The sequence below is a fragment of the Neofelis nebulosa genome, chromosome 10 (genome assembly GCF_028018385.1).
Source record: "Neofelis nebulosa isolate mNeoNeb1 chromosome 10, mNeoNeb1.pri, whole genome shotgun sequence".
Taxonomy (NCBI): domain Eukaryota; kingdom Metazoa; phylum Chordata; class Mammalia; order Carnivora; family Felidae; genus Neofelis; species Neofelis nebulosa.
Window position 1 is genome coordinate 3,866,393 of NC_080791.1, and position 18,910 is coordinate 3,885,302.

The window sequence follows — 18,910 nt, forward strand, 5'->3', positions numbered from 1 at the left end:
GAGTGATGAGAAACCCAAAGCTCTTGGGGCGCCTGGGGGGCTCAGCCGGTTGAATGTCCGACTTCAGCTGAGGTCATGATCCCGTGGTTTGTGGGTTCAAGTCCTGTGCCGGGTTCTGTGCTGACAGCTCGGAGCCTCCTTCAGATTCTGTCTCCCTCTCTCCCTGTCCCTCCCCTGCTCATGCTCCAGCTCTCAAAAACATTAAGTAAAACAAAACACAGAAAAAAACCCAAAGCTCTTCCAGCAACACCCTGGAAGGTAAGAAGCTGCTGCGGCCTTTGTTTTTTTTTTTAAGTTTCTTCCTTCCAGGAATTTAGGAGGGCTCCACCCCAAAAATAATATTGGCTATTTTCATGCTTCTAGAAAATGAAAATCTTCTGATTTTAAATATAAACACCAATATCCCTTGCATTTAAATAGCATTTTGTGGTTTACCTAACATTTTATGAAACACAGGCAGGCAGGTCTTGTGGACATTTGACACATGAGATCGAGTCACAGGGCCTGTCACGGGACTTGTCACCGTGTGCAGTGGCAAAGCTCATGCACGAGCTCTGCTCAACAGCCACACCTGCAAATTTCCACCCTTCCCCTCGAAGCTCATAGGGTGAAATCTTGGGTTGGTACTGCTACACCATTTGTCAGGTATTTAGGTGAGTCGATGAGCACTATTTCCTTTCTTATGAAGGTAGGGATCATGTGACTTAGCTCAACTGTTGTTTTGGAGAGCAAATAAAATAATGTATGAAAAGTGGCCAGCTCGATGCTTAACGGAGGCTAGGCCCCAGGCCTGCGCTCTTGCATTCTTACAAACCTCACAGCGCTGATGATCACTGGAAATGATAAACTTCCAGACAGTTGGCATAGGCAAATTTTATTTCTACGGTAGAAGCATTTATTCCGGCTATAGAAAAATAACACTATTTTGAAGTCAAGGTAACGAAACAGAAGTATATTTTTTCCTTCTATGTCCATACTCCAACATCACATACGGTTTTAAGACATTCTTAAATTAACAGGGAACAAACACAGAATCAAGACAGGACCTGGCAACAGAAGACATGTATTAAAGCTACAGTATCAGCCTGGAATTCAGAAAATACAAAGTGGTCTCGTGCAGTGATTCTCAGCGTTGGTGTGCGTTAGAATCAGCCACCTGGTAGGAAAAGAACCTTCAGCGGACTAAAGGCAAGTCACGTTGCGCCAGGCCTTGGTCTCACAAGAGATAGCAACGTTGCTCCTCCAGGAGGGGCGCAGACAAAACACACCACGGTATGAGACCAGACTCTTGCTCCCTGTTCCTTCTCTGAGCCTCTGATTCAGGGACGGTCATGAATACTCTCCAGGATGGTACAGGTCAGGTCAGACAGTGTGTGCTAAGGGCTTCCCTAGTTCATTCCCACACAGCTACTACTGTCATCACCGCCACCAGCCTATACAGACCACACTCTCCCCCCACCCCGCTCCCCCATAGCTGCCAGTACTCAAGATAGAACCCTCGTTGATTGCAAGCCCATGGACTACTAGTACCATTAGGATATGTCGGTACTGCGTTTACTAGCTTCACCCGTTCACTTACATTAAAGTTTCAGTACATGGTTGAAAAGACGATTTTTCTATCTCAACTAAGACCACAAATTCAAAGGAAAACGGCAACTAAGCTTAAACCATGTCGCTTCTAAAACATCAACACCCAGATGAATGAAGGGCTTTTCAGAGTGACCCGTTCAGCCACTCTCTGATGTTCCCTTATAGTGATGGGAGTCTCTGGTTATAGATGGAAACATCTATAGATGGAAACAAGAATAAAGCACTTGCCATCCTCATCGCTGCCTATGTTCACTATACTACACAATCACGCTACACAGTGAAAGTTTTTGGCCATGTAAGTAACTACCCACGTAAGCATCTGCGGTTCTAACATTCTGGAACTACAACCAAAGCCAGAGAGGTGCAGAGTCAGGCGTGGCGAGGGGCCGTCAGCCTCGGCAACACGGACGTTTTGTGTTGGAGAAGTCCTTTCTGGGGGGCCGTCCTGGGCACAGCAGGAGGAGGTGGGCGCTCTGGCCCCGACACCCCAGCCAAACGTCTCCGAGGTGGGGAGGTGGGGGGTGTGTGTGTGTCAAGATCCTCCCCAGGGGGAAGCAGGGAGCTGGAACTTCACAGACATGACTGAGACTCTGCGTGCACAGATCACACAGGACACCGTGGGATTTTCCTCAGTGGAGACGGCAGCATGTGGGCCCCTGCCCTGCCGTGTGTGCCGGACGCACTGCCGGAACCCACGGTCCCCACACGGACCCACCTCTGTCCTCCCACAAACACCGACGTGCCACAGGGAAAAACACAGTTCGTCTTCCACCAGTGTTCTGTGGCCCGACACAGAGGGAAAGCTCCAGTTCACAGACGTGTGCCACGCGGGGAGCCAGCTCGGTCAGTGCAAGTGGCCCTCCTTCTGGATCCGAAGCCTCTCCTTCTCCACCTGTAGGCGCTCCTTCTCAATCTGCAGCTTCTCCGACTCAAATTTCAGAAACTGCAGCCGCTCCTTCTCAAGCTGTAGGCGCTCCCTCTCGAGTTTCAGCCTCTCCGTTTCCAGGTCCTGGGGCTGCGGCCCCGGCTTCTCGCCCTGGCCCAGCTCACCGTCGGAGGAGGGCGGCTTCTCGGAGCTGACCACCTGCAGCCTCAGCCGCTCCCGCTCCAGCTGCAGCCGCTCCCGCTCCAGCCGCAGCCGCTCCCGCTCCAGCCGCAGCCGCTCGGCCTCCAGGTCCAGGCGCCGCTGTTCCAGCTCCAGCTTCTGCTTCTCCAGGTTGACCAGCACGTGGGGCTCGTCGTAGGCGGAACGGGACGGCGTGGAGTTCAGGGTGAAGAACTCCTCGATGTGGGGGAAGTCGGGGAGTTCGCTCTCCCTCCTGGAGTCCGGGATGACGGCCGACAGCATCTCCTCCTCCTCCTCGATCTCAAACTAGAAGGACAAAGCACTTTTCAGGACGTATCTCTGCTTCGGCAGGCAATGTGTCTAAACACTGCTTTAAGGCTTTGTGCACCGTGCGAGCACAGAAAACCACTGGGGTTTTGAAAGATATTTACCAAGACTTGCCTGTTGTCACTAATACAGGTGACCCTTCAACAACGCGGGCTGGAGCTGTGCGGGTCCACTTACACGTACGTTTTCTCGCTCAGTACGGTGCAGGACTGGAAATGGATCTTCTCTTACAACTTTCTTAACTATTTTCTATAGCTTGCTTCATGTTAAGAATACAATATATGCTACACATAACATACAGATTATGTGTTAATTGACTTTATGTTAATGATAAGGCTTCCCGTCAACCGCAGGCTGTTAGTAGTTAATTTGGGGGAGTCAAAGCTTATACAGGGATGTTCGATGGCGCGGAGAGCCAGCACCCTCGCCCACCCACGCTGTTCAACCGGGTATGTAATTAAGAGAAGGATACGTGGGTTAAAAGAGAGATTCGTGACCGGAAGAGCAATGGAATGACACTGTTAGGTCAAACTTGTGAGTTGGCTTGAAAACTGGGATCTTAACTGTGCCCGGACTATCACAATCTCCCACATCAGAACTGAAGCAATGAAAGCAGAAAGAGGATTCCCAGGCCAGTACTTACTTCGGGACTCTGGGGGTCTCTTTCCTCCTCTTCCACTTTGACCTCAGTTAAGGATCCACCTGCATCCCTGAAATCTGCCACGTTCTGCCAGTCAAAGTTGGGATCGTTGCGGAATGCAATCTTGTCGTCCATCTCTTCGGTGAGAGAGTCGTCTAGATCGGAGGTGGGGAGGGGGAACCCTGAGCCAACCAGCTTAATGTTGGCCTTCATCCTCTTTCTCTTCATAAGCGCCCGCCAGTCCAGGTACCTTCTTTTCACCTCCGTCCCTGTCCTCTGCTCGCCTTCCCCCACGGCGTTCACACACTGTGCGATCTCCTCCCACGCCATCCGCTTCATCACATTAATCGTCGTGTTGAGCTGCTTGGAAAAAATGACTTCTTTGCGTTTGGTAATTTCTTTCAAAAGGGTCTGAGTTTCTTGAACACTGAAGTTGCTTTTTCTCTTCCTTTTCAACTGCTTCATTTTCCTTGCTTAAGTGTAGAGTTTTCACGGTCAGAGAAGGTGTGAAAAGCTGACAAAGTCTACAAAGTACAAAAATCAAGGGCAGTCCCTTCGAGGCGCTTTGTCTAAATCAGTCTTCCGTTCATCTAGTAGCACGGGCAGGCTGGACAATTCCTAAAGAGAGAAGGAGAAAATCAGTCCACTTGCAACTTTGCAATGTACCTCCACCCAAGAAGCTGGACACACATCCCTGTAAATGCGGTTCAAAACCGCCCACCCTCTGCCTCTGCGGTTGTCACCCCTGTCCCTGACCGCTTGTTCTCACCTGGGCTCCCGCTAGGGCTCCTCACCACTGCCTGACGCTCTTGGCCTGCTCACTCTCCTCCACCCCCAGTTACTTTTCTGCTCCAGCCACACTGGCCTTCCCATTACCTGTTCTGTCCACCCCTCCCCCGCTTGGAGCCTCTGCACACACGGTCCCCTCGGCCTAGGACATGGATACCTGACAAAAATTATACACTTGTTTGCACATCAGATCCTAAGTCAGTTCAGTGAACATTCTAGAACACTTGTAATGTTAAAGGATCACATTTAATTAGCACTCTGGCCTAACATTCCTTATGTAATTTAAATTATAAAATGGGCTGGTCAAGTACTCCACTTTCCTCTAGAGGTGACTTACGAGGTACTATATTTATAAACTAGGTTTATTTTATTTATTTTTTTAGATTTTTTAACGTTTATTATTGAGAGACGAGACAGAGCCTGAGCGGGACAGCGAGGAGAGGAGACACAGAATTCAAAGCAGGCTCCAGGCTCTGAGCTGTCAGCACAGAGCCCGACGGGGGGCTCGAACCCACCAACTGGGAAATCATGACCCGGGCCGAAACCGGACCCCCAACCGACTGAGCCACCCAGGTGCCCCACTAGGTTTATTTTTAAATATACTTGTGTATACCTTTTACAAGTTATAGAATATTTTTGCTTATATATAGAACACATATATCTTTATACATGTCTTCCGTATTTTTAATATACTTAGAAGAAAGAAGCAAAGCAAACTGTGCTTCACAACGTGCTCTACACAGTAAAGCAGCCCGGATATGCTTCTCCTTAGTACCTATGTTGCAGCACACACTTCAGAGAATTACTCCAGTGAAAACTGGGCTTTTTTGCCTTCCTGTACCACTGCTGCAGCACTAGGAGGGTCTGGGAGAAGGATCGAGGAGGATGTGGGAGAAGAATCGAGAAGGATCTAGGAGGATCTAGGAGGATCTAGGAAGGTCTGGAGCCCACTGGCTCCAAAGGCTATTATCTTCAATACCTAACACTGTGCCTAACAAACAGGAGGTACAAACACAACTTAAAATAAGGTGATGAGGGAATGGGAGAGGTCAGAAAGTGAGAGACAATAACTCAAGGAAGCTAAGCTACCACGCTGACACACTTCCATGGGCAAAGCATATGTTTAAAAGGAAAAGGCAGCCCAAGTCAGTATAGGCAAGAAGCAGTTTGTAAAATTACGTGAAGCCTTTAGATAAACTACCCACCCTTTCACTATGCCGAAAAACGTAAAAACATCACAAGTTCTACGAAACTGTGAAAAAGAAAATTTTAAGCAAAAATGCTATTTTGCTACCATAGTCTGTATGGATCAATAATGAGTAGGTTATCAAAGACACATTTTTAATATGGAATCAGCAGGTTAGATGTCTTTAAAAATAGAACAGCTAAAATAATATCAAATTCTGTATCATATTAAATACTTACAATGTATTGATAGGACTTTTTGTTTGCAAAAGATATAGAATATTTCAGGGCATTTAAATAACTTCTTCAACCCTTTAAAAAATGCTATCATATTTTTTAAGGGAAAAGCATGGTAAAAACACAAATATCCATCAAAAGATTAGATGAATAAACCATACCACAGCTTTATAATGGGATATATGCAATAAAAGCTATGTAAGAGTACGAATATGATTTAGCACAACATTATTCCTGTGTAAATGTATCTTAGATCTCCAGGTGCTTACAGCTTAATTGTGTGAAAACCTATGACGCCTGATTAATGTAATAAAGTACCAAAATCAACTGAAATTTGCACCTGAGTTGAAATGTGGGCACTACCTTTGCATGGCTAAAAGCTAAGCTATGTTTCCAGGAAGTTTTTTTTTTTTTTTCTCTGTTGTTTCCTTTGCACTTTGATTCCTCTATAACATAGCTTGGATTTCTATCTTCCATTACCCAATAATGTACTCAAATATTTATTGAGCTCCTACTACGTGCCAGGCACATACTCTTGGTGCTGCGGATAGAGAACTGCTTCCTAAAACGTGCAAAGATGCCATTCCAGGTGTCCAGCACTCTCCTTTTCATACTGGTTGTGTTCCCTATCTTTGCAGAAGGCAATTCAGTGGTTGCAACCTCCAAAGATTCGCAGCTCTTGCAAGCCCTGACCCAGAGAATGGCCGTCTTCCTTAAGTCCTCGCGGACAGTCACTTCTCACTGGCTGCAAAGAGGTACAGCAGTTCGCTTACGTCATCCCTGTGAGAATGATGTACCACCAAAGGCATATTAAAACATTTTTTTTTTTTTAAGGACTAACACTTAATGAAGTTCCTAAACACTGCGCGAGAAGGCAAAATTAAGAGCTGTGAGAAGGACATTCAGGCACTCAATTGTGGGCACAAACTTTTTTTTTTTTTTTTTGGTAAATTCGTTAGGTGGCTCAAGAAAAAAAAAAAAAAGGCATCACAAACTATAGAAACTTCCCCAAGTCCCCCACCCCCCCTCCCCGCGCCCACACGGTCTTCTAGGAAATTCGCTTCCCGGCCAAGCAGGAGGATGCTCTTGTCTCAAGTTGTGATAGGTGGACACCTGCGGGTCACTTCAGGGCCGCCTATCCTCCGAGCAGGTAAACGTGTCTCCCCGTCCCCGCCGCGCTCTCGGGGGGCCGCCCGCTCACAGCCGCGAGGAGGACTCGGGGCGGGCGGGGGACAGCTGCGCTCCCGGGAGGCCACCCGGGGGAGGTGGCCGGGCCCCGCCACCGCACCTATGGGCAGCCTGGGCGGAGGTCGGAGCTCCGATGAGGGGCGCGGACGGGAGCTGATACAGCCCTTCCACCCGCCCCGCGCGGACTCGTGGTCCTCGCGGCGCCGTGGTCCCGCTACGACGCACCCCCAGGGCCAAAGCCAGCAGCGCAGGGACGGCCACCTGCCGCCGGGACCCTCCCCGCCTCTAGGGCACCCACCGTCCGCGGCGCTACCGGCTCATCCAGGGCAGAACCGCTCACCTGCGACCCCGACCGCACCTCCACCCGATCGCCTCTTACGGGGCTGGGGCGGGGGGGTGGGGAGATGCCTCCCTGATTCCCCGCCCACCAACTTCGCCCGCCTCAAGCCTCCACCCATTGGATGGTATGGCTGCCACTCATGAGAGACGTCTCATCCATTGGTCCAGAGGGTATTGCCGTTCTGGCCGACGGCCCGCCCCAGGTCTGGCCTCACAATGGGAATCGAGTCCCCAACCGGTTCCGGGTTAGTGCTCTGGGGTTCCGCACTCTTGTGATTCGTGGCCTCCCGCTCTGTGCTCGGGCGTTGGCGCGAAGCTCTGTCAGTCAAGTGGATTCTAGAAGCGGATTGGTTCCTCGCGATCAGCCCGTGGCGCTTTTCCTTCTGATTGGGGCCCTGGCTGCCCCGCCTCCAAACGCTTCCTCTGTCCTTGACCCTCACCTGCTAAAAGGGCAGAGGGGAAGTGAAGCCTAGGCGTGGCCCCACCTGCGTCCTAGTCCGCTCTCACCTCCCTATCGAGTGAGGCTCAGCTACGCCTCGGCCGCACCTCTGAGCTCTGAGGCCGCCCCTGCCACAAACCGGTGATTTCCTTACTGCTCAACCCGACTGTCACTTAGTGTCCTTGTGTCACTTGACGCCTCCAAAAACATTTGACCTGTTGACCATATCTTAGTAGTTTTCCTGTGTGCTTTCCTCCCTCGCTGTCTACTCCTCTGTGGCCCTTGACAGTCGCGTCTTGCACCGCCACCCTCAGTCCTTAAGTCACTGATGGCTCTGGCCATGTGGTCCCTTCTTCCCACTGTGGCCGGGGCGGTGGGTGTGCAGTTGCTGGGTGCGGCCTCAGTCCTCGCAGGTAGTGCAGAGCTTTTCCAAGGGTTTCTTGGTCTTCCATCGATATCCCTGCACAACCTCCCCGCCCCAGCCGGGTTGTCTGTTTCTAGCTGTGATGGTGGTTGGGACATTGTGTTGCATTGCATCCCCCTGTAATTTCCGCTCCCTGGTCTTCCCTGCCAGACTCGCGGCTCGGTTCACGAGTTATTTCTAAAGGAAGCCTTCCCTTCTCTCCATTCACCGGCTTCTCCCTCCGAGTTGTCTCTCTGATGTAGGTTTCCCCGGTTAAAGGATGCTCAGCTACATCTGTAATTCAGGTAAATAACAAGGGTCAGGCTAAGTGTTGTCCAAGGCACCACCTGGCATCCTATTAAATCCTACTCCAACCCTTCACCTTGGGAGGGGGCTACCCTCCATCTGTCAGTGCTTCTGACCTGTTCCATGTGGGTGGTCTTTCTTATTCACTGTTGTACTTTCTCTGCCCAGCACAGTGCCTAGAATATAAGGCACTCAAGAGACATTTGGTGAATAAAGGGTGGGATATTCCGGATGAACGGTGGATGCTTGCTGGATGTTCCTGGAGGAACTCCAGTCCACAAAATAGGAAGTGCTTGTGGAATAGGGTCTTTGAAATGTGATGATGGGTTTAATCTTCCAGATTGCACTTAAGAGTTCGTGTGAGAAGCCTGGGGCGCCTGGGTGGCGCAGTCGGTTAAGTGTCCGACTTCAGCCAGGTCACGATCTCGCGGTCCGTGAGTTCGAGCCCCGCGTCAGGCTCTGGGCTGATGGCTCGGAGCCTGGAGCCTGTTTCCGATTCTGTGTCTCCCTCTCTCTCTGCCCCTGCCCCGTTCATGCTTTGTCTCTCTCTGTCCCAAAAATAAATAAAAAAAAAAAAAAAAAAAAAACGTTGAAAAAAAGAGTTCGTGTGAGAAGCCTGCCTATACTTTTGCCTAATTAAAACAAACAGGTGTTGTGGGTTTTTTTTTTTTTTTTTAATATGAGAACTTGGATTTTTTAATTTTGGATTTTGTTTGTGGTGGATGTTTCTCAGGTGGGTGCGGTGGGAAGGTAAGACAGCACTCCATCCCAATTATAACCAGACGCTTTCTCTCTTTTCCCTTTCAGAGAATGTCCACGTGTTGAATCCATTATATTTACTTCAGTAGCAGAGATCACACCTGGAATGTGTCCGTAAGTACTAAGAACCTTCTGCTTTCATAGGAACTCTTTCACGATCCTGCGATGAAACCTCTGTCTCAGGCTGAGTGCAAGACCTATCCTAGACACCCTCGTTATTTTTCTCCACTCTAACTTGCGTGAGTGCAAGTGGGCCAACAAGGGAGAGACGGAGGGTCATCCCAAATGCCTAATGTCATGACCCCATTCTGAACCTGATAGTCTGTTTACTGATTTGATTTTTGCTAATATTAACTTCAGGCTAGAGATCTGATGCCAGGTTCTTACACACTTATTCTAGAACTGAGCCGCCCAGCTGTGGTAGTCACTAGCCAGAGAGCGCCTGAAATCTGCCTAGGGCAACTGAATAACTGAATTTTAGTTCTTAATTTTTCTTTAAAAATGGAATTCAGTCAATTCAGTGATTGGATAACTTATAGGTACGTTTGGAAAACTTGAGTTATGTGAATCTACTTTTTCAACTGTACATTTTTTGGAATCTAAATACAAATGGAGTATTTCTGATAAAAAAAAATTAGCATCGGAATTGAGATGTACTGTAAGAGTAAAACATACACAGGATTTCAAAGATTTAGTATAAAAATGTACCGTGTCTCATTGACAATTGTCATATTGATTGTAAGTGAAATTATAAAATTTTGCATAATTGGGTTAAGGAAACTATATTATTAAAATTAACTTTGCCTGTGTGTTTTTTTGTTGTTATTGTTTTTTGTTTTTTTTTTTTTTTACTTTTTAAAGTGAGGCTAATAGGAAATTGAATCTTCTGCATGTGGTTTGCATTACATTTCTGTTAGACAAGGCTGTTGTAGGCTGTGCTTGGCCACAGCTTATTGAAAGTCTCAGAATGAGAATATAATCGTTAGCTAAAAGATTTCTGTTTTGTTGCCTATTGTTTAATCAAAGGGAAAGAAGGAGATCATTTGGGCTGTCTCTCCTCCAAATGCAGTTTAGTTAAGATAAATGTAGCCCAGCAGACATGTTCTAACCTACATTTTATATCAACAGTGACTGCGTTGTGCTGCATTCACTCCCCACTTTTGTCTTTGCACATGTCCTTCCTCCTGTCTTGTCCCTGTGACATAGTCTTGTTCTTCAACACCAGCTTTTCCCTGACAACCTTTGAACAGATCAACTTGTCCTTTTTCCTATGAGTTTTATGCTTATAAGTCGTCTTATGTAGATTTCTCCTGAATTGCTATTCTTCCCCTTGTATCGGTAGCACCTAACACAGCACCTGGCATTTAGGCTGGCGAACACGCCTTTGGTGATTCAAACTGAACACTGACGAAATAAAACTTACTCGGTTCTGTCCTCTGCGGTGTCGCCAGATTGCTTGCAGTTTTCATCATCTATCAGTTATAACAGTTTATAAAGTTACATTGAAAGCTTTTCACTGGCAAATTTTGTGTTTCTAAAAACTTGACATTGAACGGAAAGCCAGTACGGTTCCTGTAGAAATTGTTGCAGCTCTTTTCCTGTGGATTTTGTTTCTCTTTACAACTGGAAAAAATAGAAGATGTTAGAACTCGAGCTATTTAAAAATGATAATCCTCAAAGCGAGAGGTAGGGATGGCAGAGTTTCATTTCCAAGATGAGATGGGTCCCAGCATTCCCACCAGCATCCGCTGTGGGTGAGTTGCCAGTTTTGTTTCCGGTGGGAGGTTTGGTCTCTCCTGGAGTAGCCAATGAAATAATGCGGGCCAGTCCTTAGTAGGAAACCATTCACGCACTTTTTCAGAAGATAATCACGGTTTTCATCCCTGTGCTCCTGGACATGGAGTTTCCCAGGGGAGAAACAGATCGACTACAAATCTATTTTTGCAAGTTGGAATGTGTGCCCTGGTGACTTTCTGTTTGGAGCCCGTTTAAAAAAATTCGCTTTTGGCGTATATATACTTGTGGTTTCTCTCTCCTGTTTGGCAGTCAGACCTCTTGTTGAAGACAGTTTTAACAGTTTCATGGGATGACCATCTGTATCTTTGAGTCCCCTGCAGAATGAGCTTTATTCATGCAAAATAGCCTGTATTTTAAATTGACCCATTCCAAATATATACTGAATGTTTAGTGAAGTTGGTCTGGACCTTTTTGCATAATGTGTCAACAGAAAAACATGCAAAAATTTTATTTTAGTAGTAAAGATTAATCATACCGTTTTCTCACTTTGAGAAATGACTGTCAGTGTTTGTAACCTCTTGGTTCTTTTTATGCACACAAATTCTTTTTTTTAATTTAATTTTTTTATTTATTTACTTTATTTTTTAATTTACATCCAAGTTAGTTAGCATATAGTGCAATAATGATTTCAGGAGTCGAATCCAGTGATTCATCTCCTATGTATAACACCCAGTGCTCATCCTAACAAGTGTCTTCCCTAAAGCCCCTGACCCATTTAGACCAACCATCCCCCCACCCACACCCCCTCTGGCAGCCGTCAGTTTGCTCTCTGTATTTAAGAGTCTCTTATGTTTTGTTCCCCTCCTTGTTTTTATATTATTTTGGCTTTTCTTCCCTTATGTTCATCTGTATTGTATGTTATTCCGTATCTGAGTGAAGTCCTATGATATTTGTCTTTATCTGACTAATTTCACTTAGCATAATATACTCTAGTTCCATCCACATTGTTGCAAATGACAAGACTTCCTTCTTTTTGATTGCCAAGCAATACTCCGTTGTATATATATACACCACATCTTTAATCGTTCATCCATCGATAGACATTTGGGCTCTTTCCATACTTTGGCTGTTGTTGATAGCGCTACTATAAAAGTTGGGGTGCATGTGCCCCTTCAAACAGCACACCTGAATCCCTTGGATAAATACCTAGTAGTGCAATTGCTGGGTCGTGAGTAGTTCTGTTTTTAATTTTTTGAGGAACCTCCATACCGTTTTCCACAGTGGCTGCCCCAGTTCATGCACACTCATTTGTAAGTTCCTTTTGCAAGAATTACACAGAGTTTTGGAGGTGGGGGCTTTTCATCCACGGGCCAGGCGTTTTTGCTCATTTCACTTCAAAAATAAGTACCGAATTGGGGCGCCTGGGTGGCGCAGTCGGTTAAGCGTCTGACTTCAGCCAGGTCACAATCTCGCGGTCCTTGAGTTCGAGCCCTGCGTCGGGCTCTGTGCTGACAGCTCAGAGCCTGGAGCCTGTTTCTGATTCTGTGTCTCCCTCTCTCTCTGCCCCTCCCCCGTTCATGCTCTGTCTCTCTCTGTCCCAAAAATAAATTAAAAAACGTTGAAAAAAAAATAAGTACCGAATACTATTCTGTGCCAACCACTGATCTAAGGACTTCATATACATGAATCTAGTTAACTATTATAACAACCCTAATACTGTTTAGATGAGGAAAGTAAGCATAAGTGATGTTAGGTATCTTTCCAAGCCTGCACGGTTAATCAGTAGCAGACCCACAGTGTAAACCCAGGCAGTCTACACTCAAACCCCATCCTGTGACCCCCCCCTCGAAACGCTTGTTCCTGTGACCTGGGGATTTGAAGGTGGCCAAAACATTTGGGAAGATTTTAGTGGAGTCAGGGGGCAACAACACTCCCCCACAGAATACCTTCTTTTTCCTAATGTTTTTGGACTGTGTTAGAAGCTCCTCAAAGGTGAGGGTCGTGTCATGTGCCTCATATACCCAGCACCTCACACGTACCTTGGATTTACCATTTGCTCCGAAACGAATTTCGATTTCGGGTTGTGGAATGGACCGAAGTCACGTAGTTCCTCTGAACAGTGGCCTTAGGCCATCTGTCAGTGGTCAGGAGCTGCCCAGAAGCTGCTCTGGGCCACGTCGTCCACTGCTTTGACCTTACTTCCTTACCGCTTTCCACAGAATGGCTTCCAAACACCACCGCTGTGCTGTCTCTGGGCAGACTTCCTTCTTGATATGTTTCCTGTTCACATAATTTGTCTGTGGGGAATAATAGTTGTTGTGCTCAGTATGCAATAACAATAACACAAATGTAAATGGGATCCCGGGTGGGCCTAGAAAACTTGCTTTCGGTTACTCAGCTCATTTACTTTCTTATTTTCAGTGATCTCTGTGCCCAACTTGGGGCTTGAACTCATGACCCTGACTGAGATCGAGTCACGTGCTCTACAGACTGAGCCAGCCAGGTGCACCTCATTTAAATTTTTTAAAAGATAGGAGCTGTGATTCCTGGCCAGACTTTTTGGGTTCAATTATACAAGCAAGAACAAAGGTCAGAAGGGGCACAGAAAAAAAAAAGAAAAGCATTTCACAAGAGCCAGGAACAAAGAGCACCTCAGATTTTAGCTTGTCTCCCCATTTCCAAACAAACACTCCCTTAATGCCCTTTAATGCACATGCTACCTCTGCACGGCCAAGAAGTGAAAATAACAGATATAAACCATGGTTAACAAGATGGATATTGGGGATCCAGGGGATTGATCATGTTTCAAAGTAATTTCGAACTTCATAAAGACATAAATCCAGAGGAGTTTGTTAATTATTACGCTTCATTTATAATCTCTGCCCTTCCTTTCTGTCCTCAGGATGTTACCCTTTTATCACCATCTTACAAAACAGACAGCTGAGTGCTGTGTGGCTCCTCTGGTCGCCTGAGACCACGCCACCAGTCAGGGGAGGTATGGGGAGCTCCAGGTCAGGTTCTCCGCACCCTCCCTGTGTGCTACTCCAGAGAGCACGTTATTCTGTATCAAATTACTTAATTTCTCAAATACTTAATGACTTGGGAAACAAAAGACAAAAAAAAACTTAAGACAAAATACACCCGTGTTGTGTCTTTTGCAAATTCTACCCCTTTCCCTTCCCTTAATTCCTAGCTAGAAAATGTAACAGCTACACTTGCTGGGTGCTTACTAGGCACTAGACCCTGTTAAATACTTGCACATATTATCTCTTTGAAGGGGCTTACAATTAGGGAAACTAAGGTTAGGAGGTATCATGTTATTTTTATTTTTATTTTTATTTTTATTTTTATTCTATTCTATTCTATTCTATTCTATTCTATTCTATTCTATTCTATTCTATTCTATTCTCTTTTTTTAGAGAGAGAGAATGACTGGGGAAAGGGGCAGAGGAGGGGAGAGAGAGAGAGAATCTCAAGCAGCCTCCATGCTCAGTGCAGAGCCTGACACGGGTCTCAGTCCTACAACCCTGAGATCATGACCTTAGCAGAAATCAAAAGTCGGATGCCTAACTGACTGACCCACCCAGGTGTCCCATGTATCATCATTTTATGAAAAAGAAAACTGAGGCTCAGAACGGGTAGGAGGCTTACCCCAGGTTACAGAGCAAGGGAGTGTTGGGGCCAGGATGGCTTCCATTGGTTTCAGCCCCACGCTTCACCAAACCCTTATGAATACTTTGTTTCCTAGCAATGAACAGTTTTTTTCTGAATTACTGTAGAGCTGAAAAAGCTTGCAGAAATCAGTGGCCACTTCCAGATCTGATGATGTATCAGTAACCCTTGTGGCATAAGCTATAGGTCATAGAAGACATCCCTCCCAGGATCTTTGGCTCTGTCTCTGGATCATCTGTCTACCTTTTCCTGTTTTTGGTTCTTACGCTGCCTTAGCTCTCTTACATGATCACTCACTTTCCCTTTGATTACCCCTTGTCCTACACAGCACTCTCACTCACTACTCTTCCCCCCACCCCCACTTTTCCTTCTAAATCCCTCCCTGCTTATCTCTCGTTACAAATGTGTCGCTGAAGCATGTTTCCACTATTGCAGATAATAATTTAATAATAACCTAATAATATTCTGGTTCCCAATTCAGAGTTTCAGCATTGATGAATAATACATCAGATATTTTCTTTTTTTAAAAAAATGTTTATTTTTGAGAGAGAGAGAGAGAGAGTGTGTGAGTGGGGAGGTGCAGAGAGAGAGAGAAAAAAATCAGAATTCAAAGCAGGCTCCAGACTCCCAAGCTGTCAGCCCGGAGCCTGACTCGGGGCTCGAACTTACGGACTACGAGATCATGACCTGAGCCAAAGTCGGACATTTAACCAACTGAGCCCCCCAGGCGCCCCAGATAATATTTTCTTAAACACAGAAACCCCTCAAAACCCCCAAGTAATGGCTTTACTAATTTTTGTGACCCTTAATTGCCATTATCCTCCTCTGTGTTTCTTCTAAGAAGAAACAAAAATTCTCCTTATCCATTAATATTTGATGTTAAATTTCAATATCTTGTAAATTAAAACTGTTTTTATGTGTTTAAGATAAAAGGCTGGGGGCGCCTGGGTGGCGCAGTCGGTTAAGCGTCCGACTTCAGCCAGGTCACGATCTCGCGGTCCGTGAGTTCGAGCCCCGCGTCAGGCTCTGGGCCAATGGCTCGGAGCCTGGAGCCTGTTTCCGATTCTGTGCCTCCCTCTCTCTCTGCCCCTCCCCCGTTCATGCTCTGTCTCTCTCTGTCCCAAAAATAAATAAAAAATGTTGAAAAAAAAAAAAATTAAAAAAAAAAAAAGATAAAAGGCTGATTTTTTTGAAGATTTTATTTAAGTAATCTCCCAATTACTTAATTTGAATTCACAACCCCATGATCAAGAATCACACATTCTGGGGCGCCTGGGTGGCGCAGTCGGTTAAGCGTCCGACTTCAGCCAGGTCACGATCTTGCGGTCCGTGAGTTCGAGCCCCGCATCAGGCTCTGGGCTGATGGCTCGGAGCCTGGAGCCTGTTTCCGATTCTGTGTCTCCCTCTCTCTCTGCCCCTCCCCCGTTCATGCTCTGTCTCTCTCTGTCCCAAAAATAAAAATAAAAAACGTTGAAAAAAAAAATTAAAAAAAAAAAAAAAAAAAAAAAAAAGAATCACACATTCTATTGACTGAGCCAACCAGGTGCCCCAAATCAGATCCTGATTTTTAATAACAAAAATTTACTTTACTTTTGTTGTACTTACTGAGTTTTTGCCTCTGTGCTTTTCCCACCTTTTAAGCATGTTTTTCTCAGTTCGATTAAAGCGTAGCAAAGTGTCTCACATCGTCTGTGTCCCAGTGCTGGAAAACATTCTTAGACATCTTGTGCATTAATAGTTCTGGCCCTCCCTCCTTCTCTGAGGCGAGAGGAGCTTTATTTTAATAGAATTTGGAAATGGTGTCAAGAATACAAGGTTTCATTACTATAGTAACAGAGAATAATGGAAAGACTAAATGTCAGACACATTCATTGTTGCCATAGTGATAGTTGCTTTCCCAGATATGTTCACCGTTCCATTCTGGTCAGTTTTTAAAATACGCTTATCTGTATGAATGCTCAGAAAGGGGAGAAAAACTTCAAAGTCATTTAAGAAAGAAGGAAGCCTTTCAAGAGATGAAAGCAATTTGCTTTACTGTCCATTATTTAATAAGAAGTCCGCAAAGTCTACAAAAAGGCTACAAGGGAGATAGAAATTCTCATTTCTGTTCAAATAAGTGTTCTTCCCATTTGTGGTCAGGGAGATTGAAGCATGGGGTTTCAGGCATGTCTGTCTGGTCATTTCATGCTATTTCAAGCCATTTTTTTTTCTGAACTTCTGAAAATAGGGAATTCTGCCACATTGAAATGGAAACCCTTTTATTTTATTTTTATTTATTCTTTTAAGCAGTAGCACTTGAGGGCGCTGCCTGCCACGCAAAATCATTCAAGCAGGCAATCATTCATTCCAGCCCCTTTGATTACCTTCCTTTTCCCTTCAGCAGCCCCTCTCCTCACTGACAAAGCATTGTCATCATGGTAACTCACCCAGGCTCTCTCCATCCCACAACTTACTAGTGACCTTGACTTACCACAATGACTCCTGCTGGACTGAAGTATGGAGAGCGGGCCGTGCTCAGTTCTACCTTTGGAAATGCAGTTCCTGGCACGGTGCCCGGCTCATAGCAGGACAGAATAAATTATAATGGAGTGAGCTTCCACCGAACAGTACCCTTTGTTTAAGTCTTCCTGAAACTCTACCAGATCATTCGGAATAGTGTGTAAATAGGCACAGTGGCCTGATGGGTCACTTCTCTCACAGTACCATCTGCTTTAGAAATGACTGGTATCTGGGGCGCCTGGGTGGCTCAGTCCGCTAAGCATCCGACTTCGGCTCAGGTCATGATCTCAAGGTTCGTGAGTTCGAGCCCCACATCAGGTTCTGTGCTGACAGCTCAGAGCCTGGGGCTTTCTTCCAATTCTGTGTCTCCCTCTCTCTCTGCCCCTCCCCTGCTCATACTCTGTCTCTCTCAAAAATAAACATTAAAAAAAAGAAAAAGAAAAAGAAACGAAATGACTGGTATCTGTAGGTTTATTTAGGAGGTGGCCTTGGGAAGTCAAGATGGATTTCTTCTATACAAGCCATGTGCTGAATGGTAGTTAAGTTTCCGGGTTGACCAGGAAGAATGCCTCTAATGCCAGCTGTGCCTGAATTGTGGAAATAATAGTACCTCTTGAGTGCTTTCTAGTCCCTTTCATAAATTTGTTTTACTTGTTCAAAATTAACTGCCCTTTCAGGATTTCAGGAGTTCATCCCCACCAGCCATAACAATAGTTCTGGCAACAGAAAATATTCTTAGGTACCAGTGATGTGCTGGCTAACTCTATTTCCGTAGTAGGCAGGAGAACATGTGAACGTGTTACCCTACTACATGGCAGAATGGACTCTCCACATGTCATTAAGGATCTTGGATCTTGAGATGGGGCGATTGTTTTAGATTCCCTGGGTGGGCCCAATTTAATTACAATGGTCCTTATAAGTAAAGGAGGGAGGAGGAGAGTATGAGAGTGACTCAGTGTGAGCAGATGACTGCCCATTGCTAACTTGGAAGGGGAGAAGGGAGCCATGAGCCAGGGAACCGTCTAGAAGCTGGAAAAACAAGGAAATGAATTTTAACCCAGAGACTCTGGTTTTGGAATTCTGAACTTCAGAGCCATGGGAGAATAGATCTGTGTTGTTGTAAGCCACTGTGTTTGTGTTGTTACAGCACACACAGGAAACTAATTCAATGTCCACATCTATGCGAAGGAAGTGAGCTCTCCAGGAACGGTGGTTCTGAGGTGCTGTTGACTTGGACCCACTTAACTTCCATTTAAACCCTTCACTGACCCCTTAAAGCTGTCCCCATCCTGCCTAGTGAGCAAGAGAATTTCACAGTCATATTGAAAGTGTACAAAATAACAGTAAAAATAGGAAGTAGCCGTCATTAAAAGATAAAAAACAACAATAAAAGTAAAAATTTTACAAATATTAAGGTAACAGCAGTCAAAAGCTGTAGCCAGGTCAAACCAACACGTACAATTCAATAGTAACAATTTGGGGCACCGGAGTGGCTCAGTCAGTTGAGCGTCAAACCTTGGTTTTGGCTCAGGTCATGATCTCCCAGTTTCTTGAGTTCGAGCCCTGCATGTGGCTCTGTACTGACAGTACAGAGCCTGCTTGGGATTCTCTCTCCCTCTCTCTTTCTGCTCCTCCCCTGCTTGTACTGTCTCTGTCTCTCTCAAAATAAATAAATTAATGTAAAATAACGATTTTTCCTCCAGTTTTGGGCATTCCAATGATGTGCATAGCCTG

The 18,910-nt window shown here is 45.7% G+C and overlaps 1 protein-coding gene and 1 long non-coding RNA gene across 6 annotated transcripts in view; one reads left to right on the forward strand and one right to left on the reverse strand.

Moving 5' to 3' along the window:
- Positions 1–858: 858 nt before the first annotated feature.
- Positions 859–7,475, reverse strand: MSANTD4 (Myb/SANT DNA binding domain containing 4 with coiled-coils). 4 transcript variants are annotated; one of them, XM_058686624.1, is made up of 4 exons: positions 7,363–7,430; positions 6,368–6,614; positions 3,627–4,241; positions 859–2,962 (listed from the first exon to the last, which is right to left on the reverse strand). In XM_058686624.1, the coding sequence occupies exons 3-4, from the start codon at positions 4,086–4,088 to the stop codon at positions 2,435–2,437; spliced, it is 990 nt and encodes a 329-aa protein (XP_058542607.1). In that variant the 5' UTR covers positions 4,089–4,241; positions 6,368–6,614; positions 7,363–7,430; the 3' UTR covers positions 859–2,434. The 4 variants fall into 4 exon arrangements, with proteins under 4 accessions (XP_058542607.1, XP_058542606.1, XP_058542608.1 ...); XM_058686623.1 differs by having other exon boundaries at positions 7,321–7,406; XM_058686625.1 differs by lacking the exon at positions 6,368–6,614 and having other exon boundaries at positions 7,363–7,475.
- Positions 7,476–7,676: 201 nt separating this feature from the next.
- The window catches only part of LOC131486739 (uncharacterized), a 44,070-nt gene continuing 32,836 nt past the window's right edge, over positions 7,677–18,910 (forward strand). Inside the window, exons 1-2 of one of the 2 annotated variants that reach the window (XR_009249419.1) lie at positions 7,677–8,508; positions 9,317–9,382. This is a non-coding gene — a long non-coding RNA (uncharacterized LOC131486739). The remainder of the gene's footprint in view (positions 8,509–9,316; positions 9,383–18,910) is intronic. The other variant, XR_009249420.1, reaches the window with a different exon arrangement.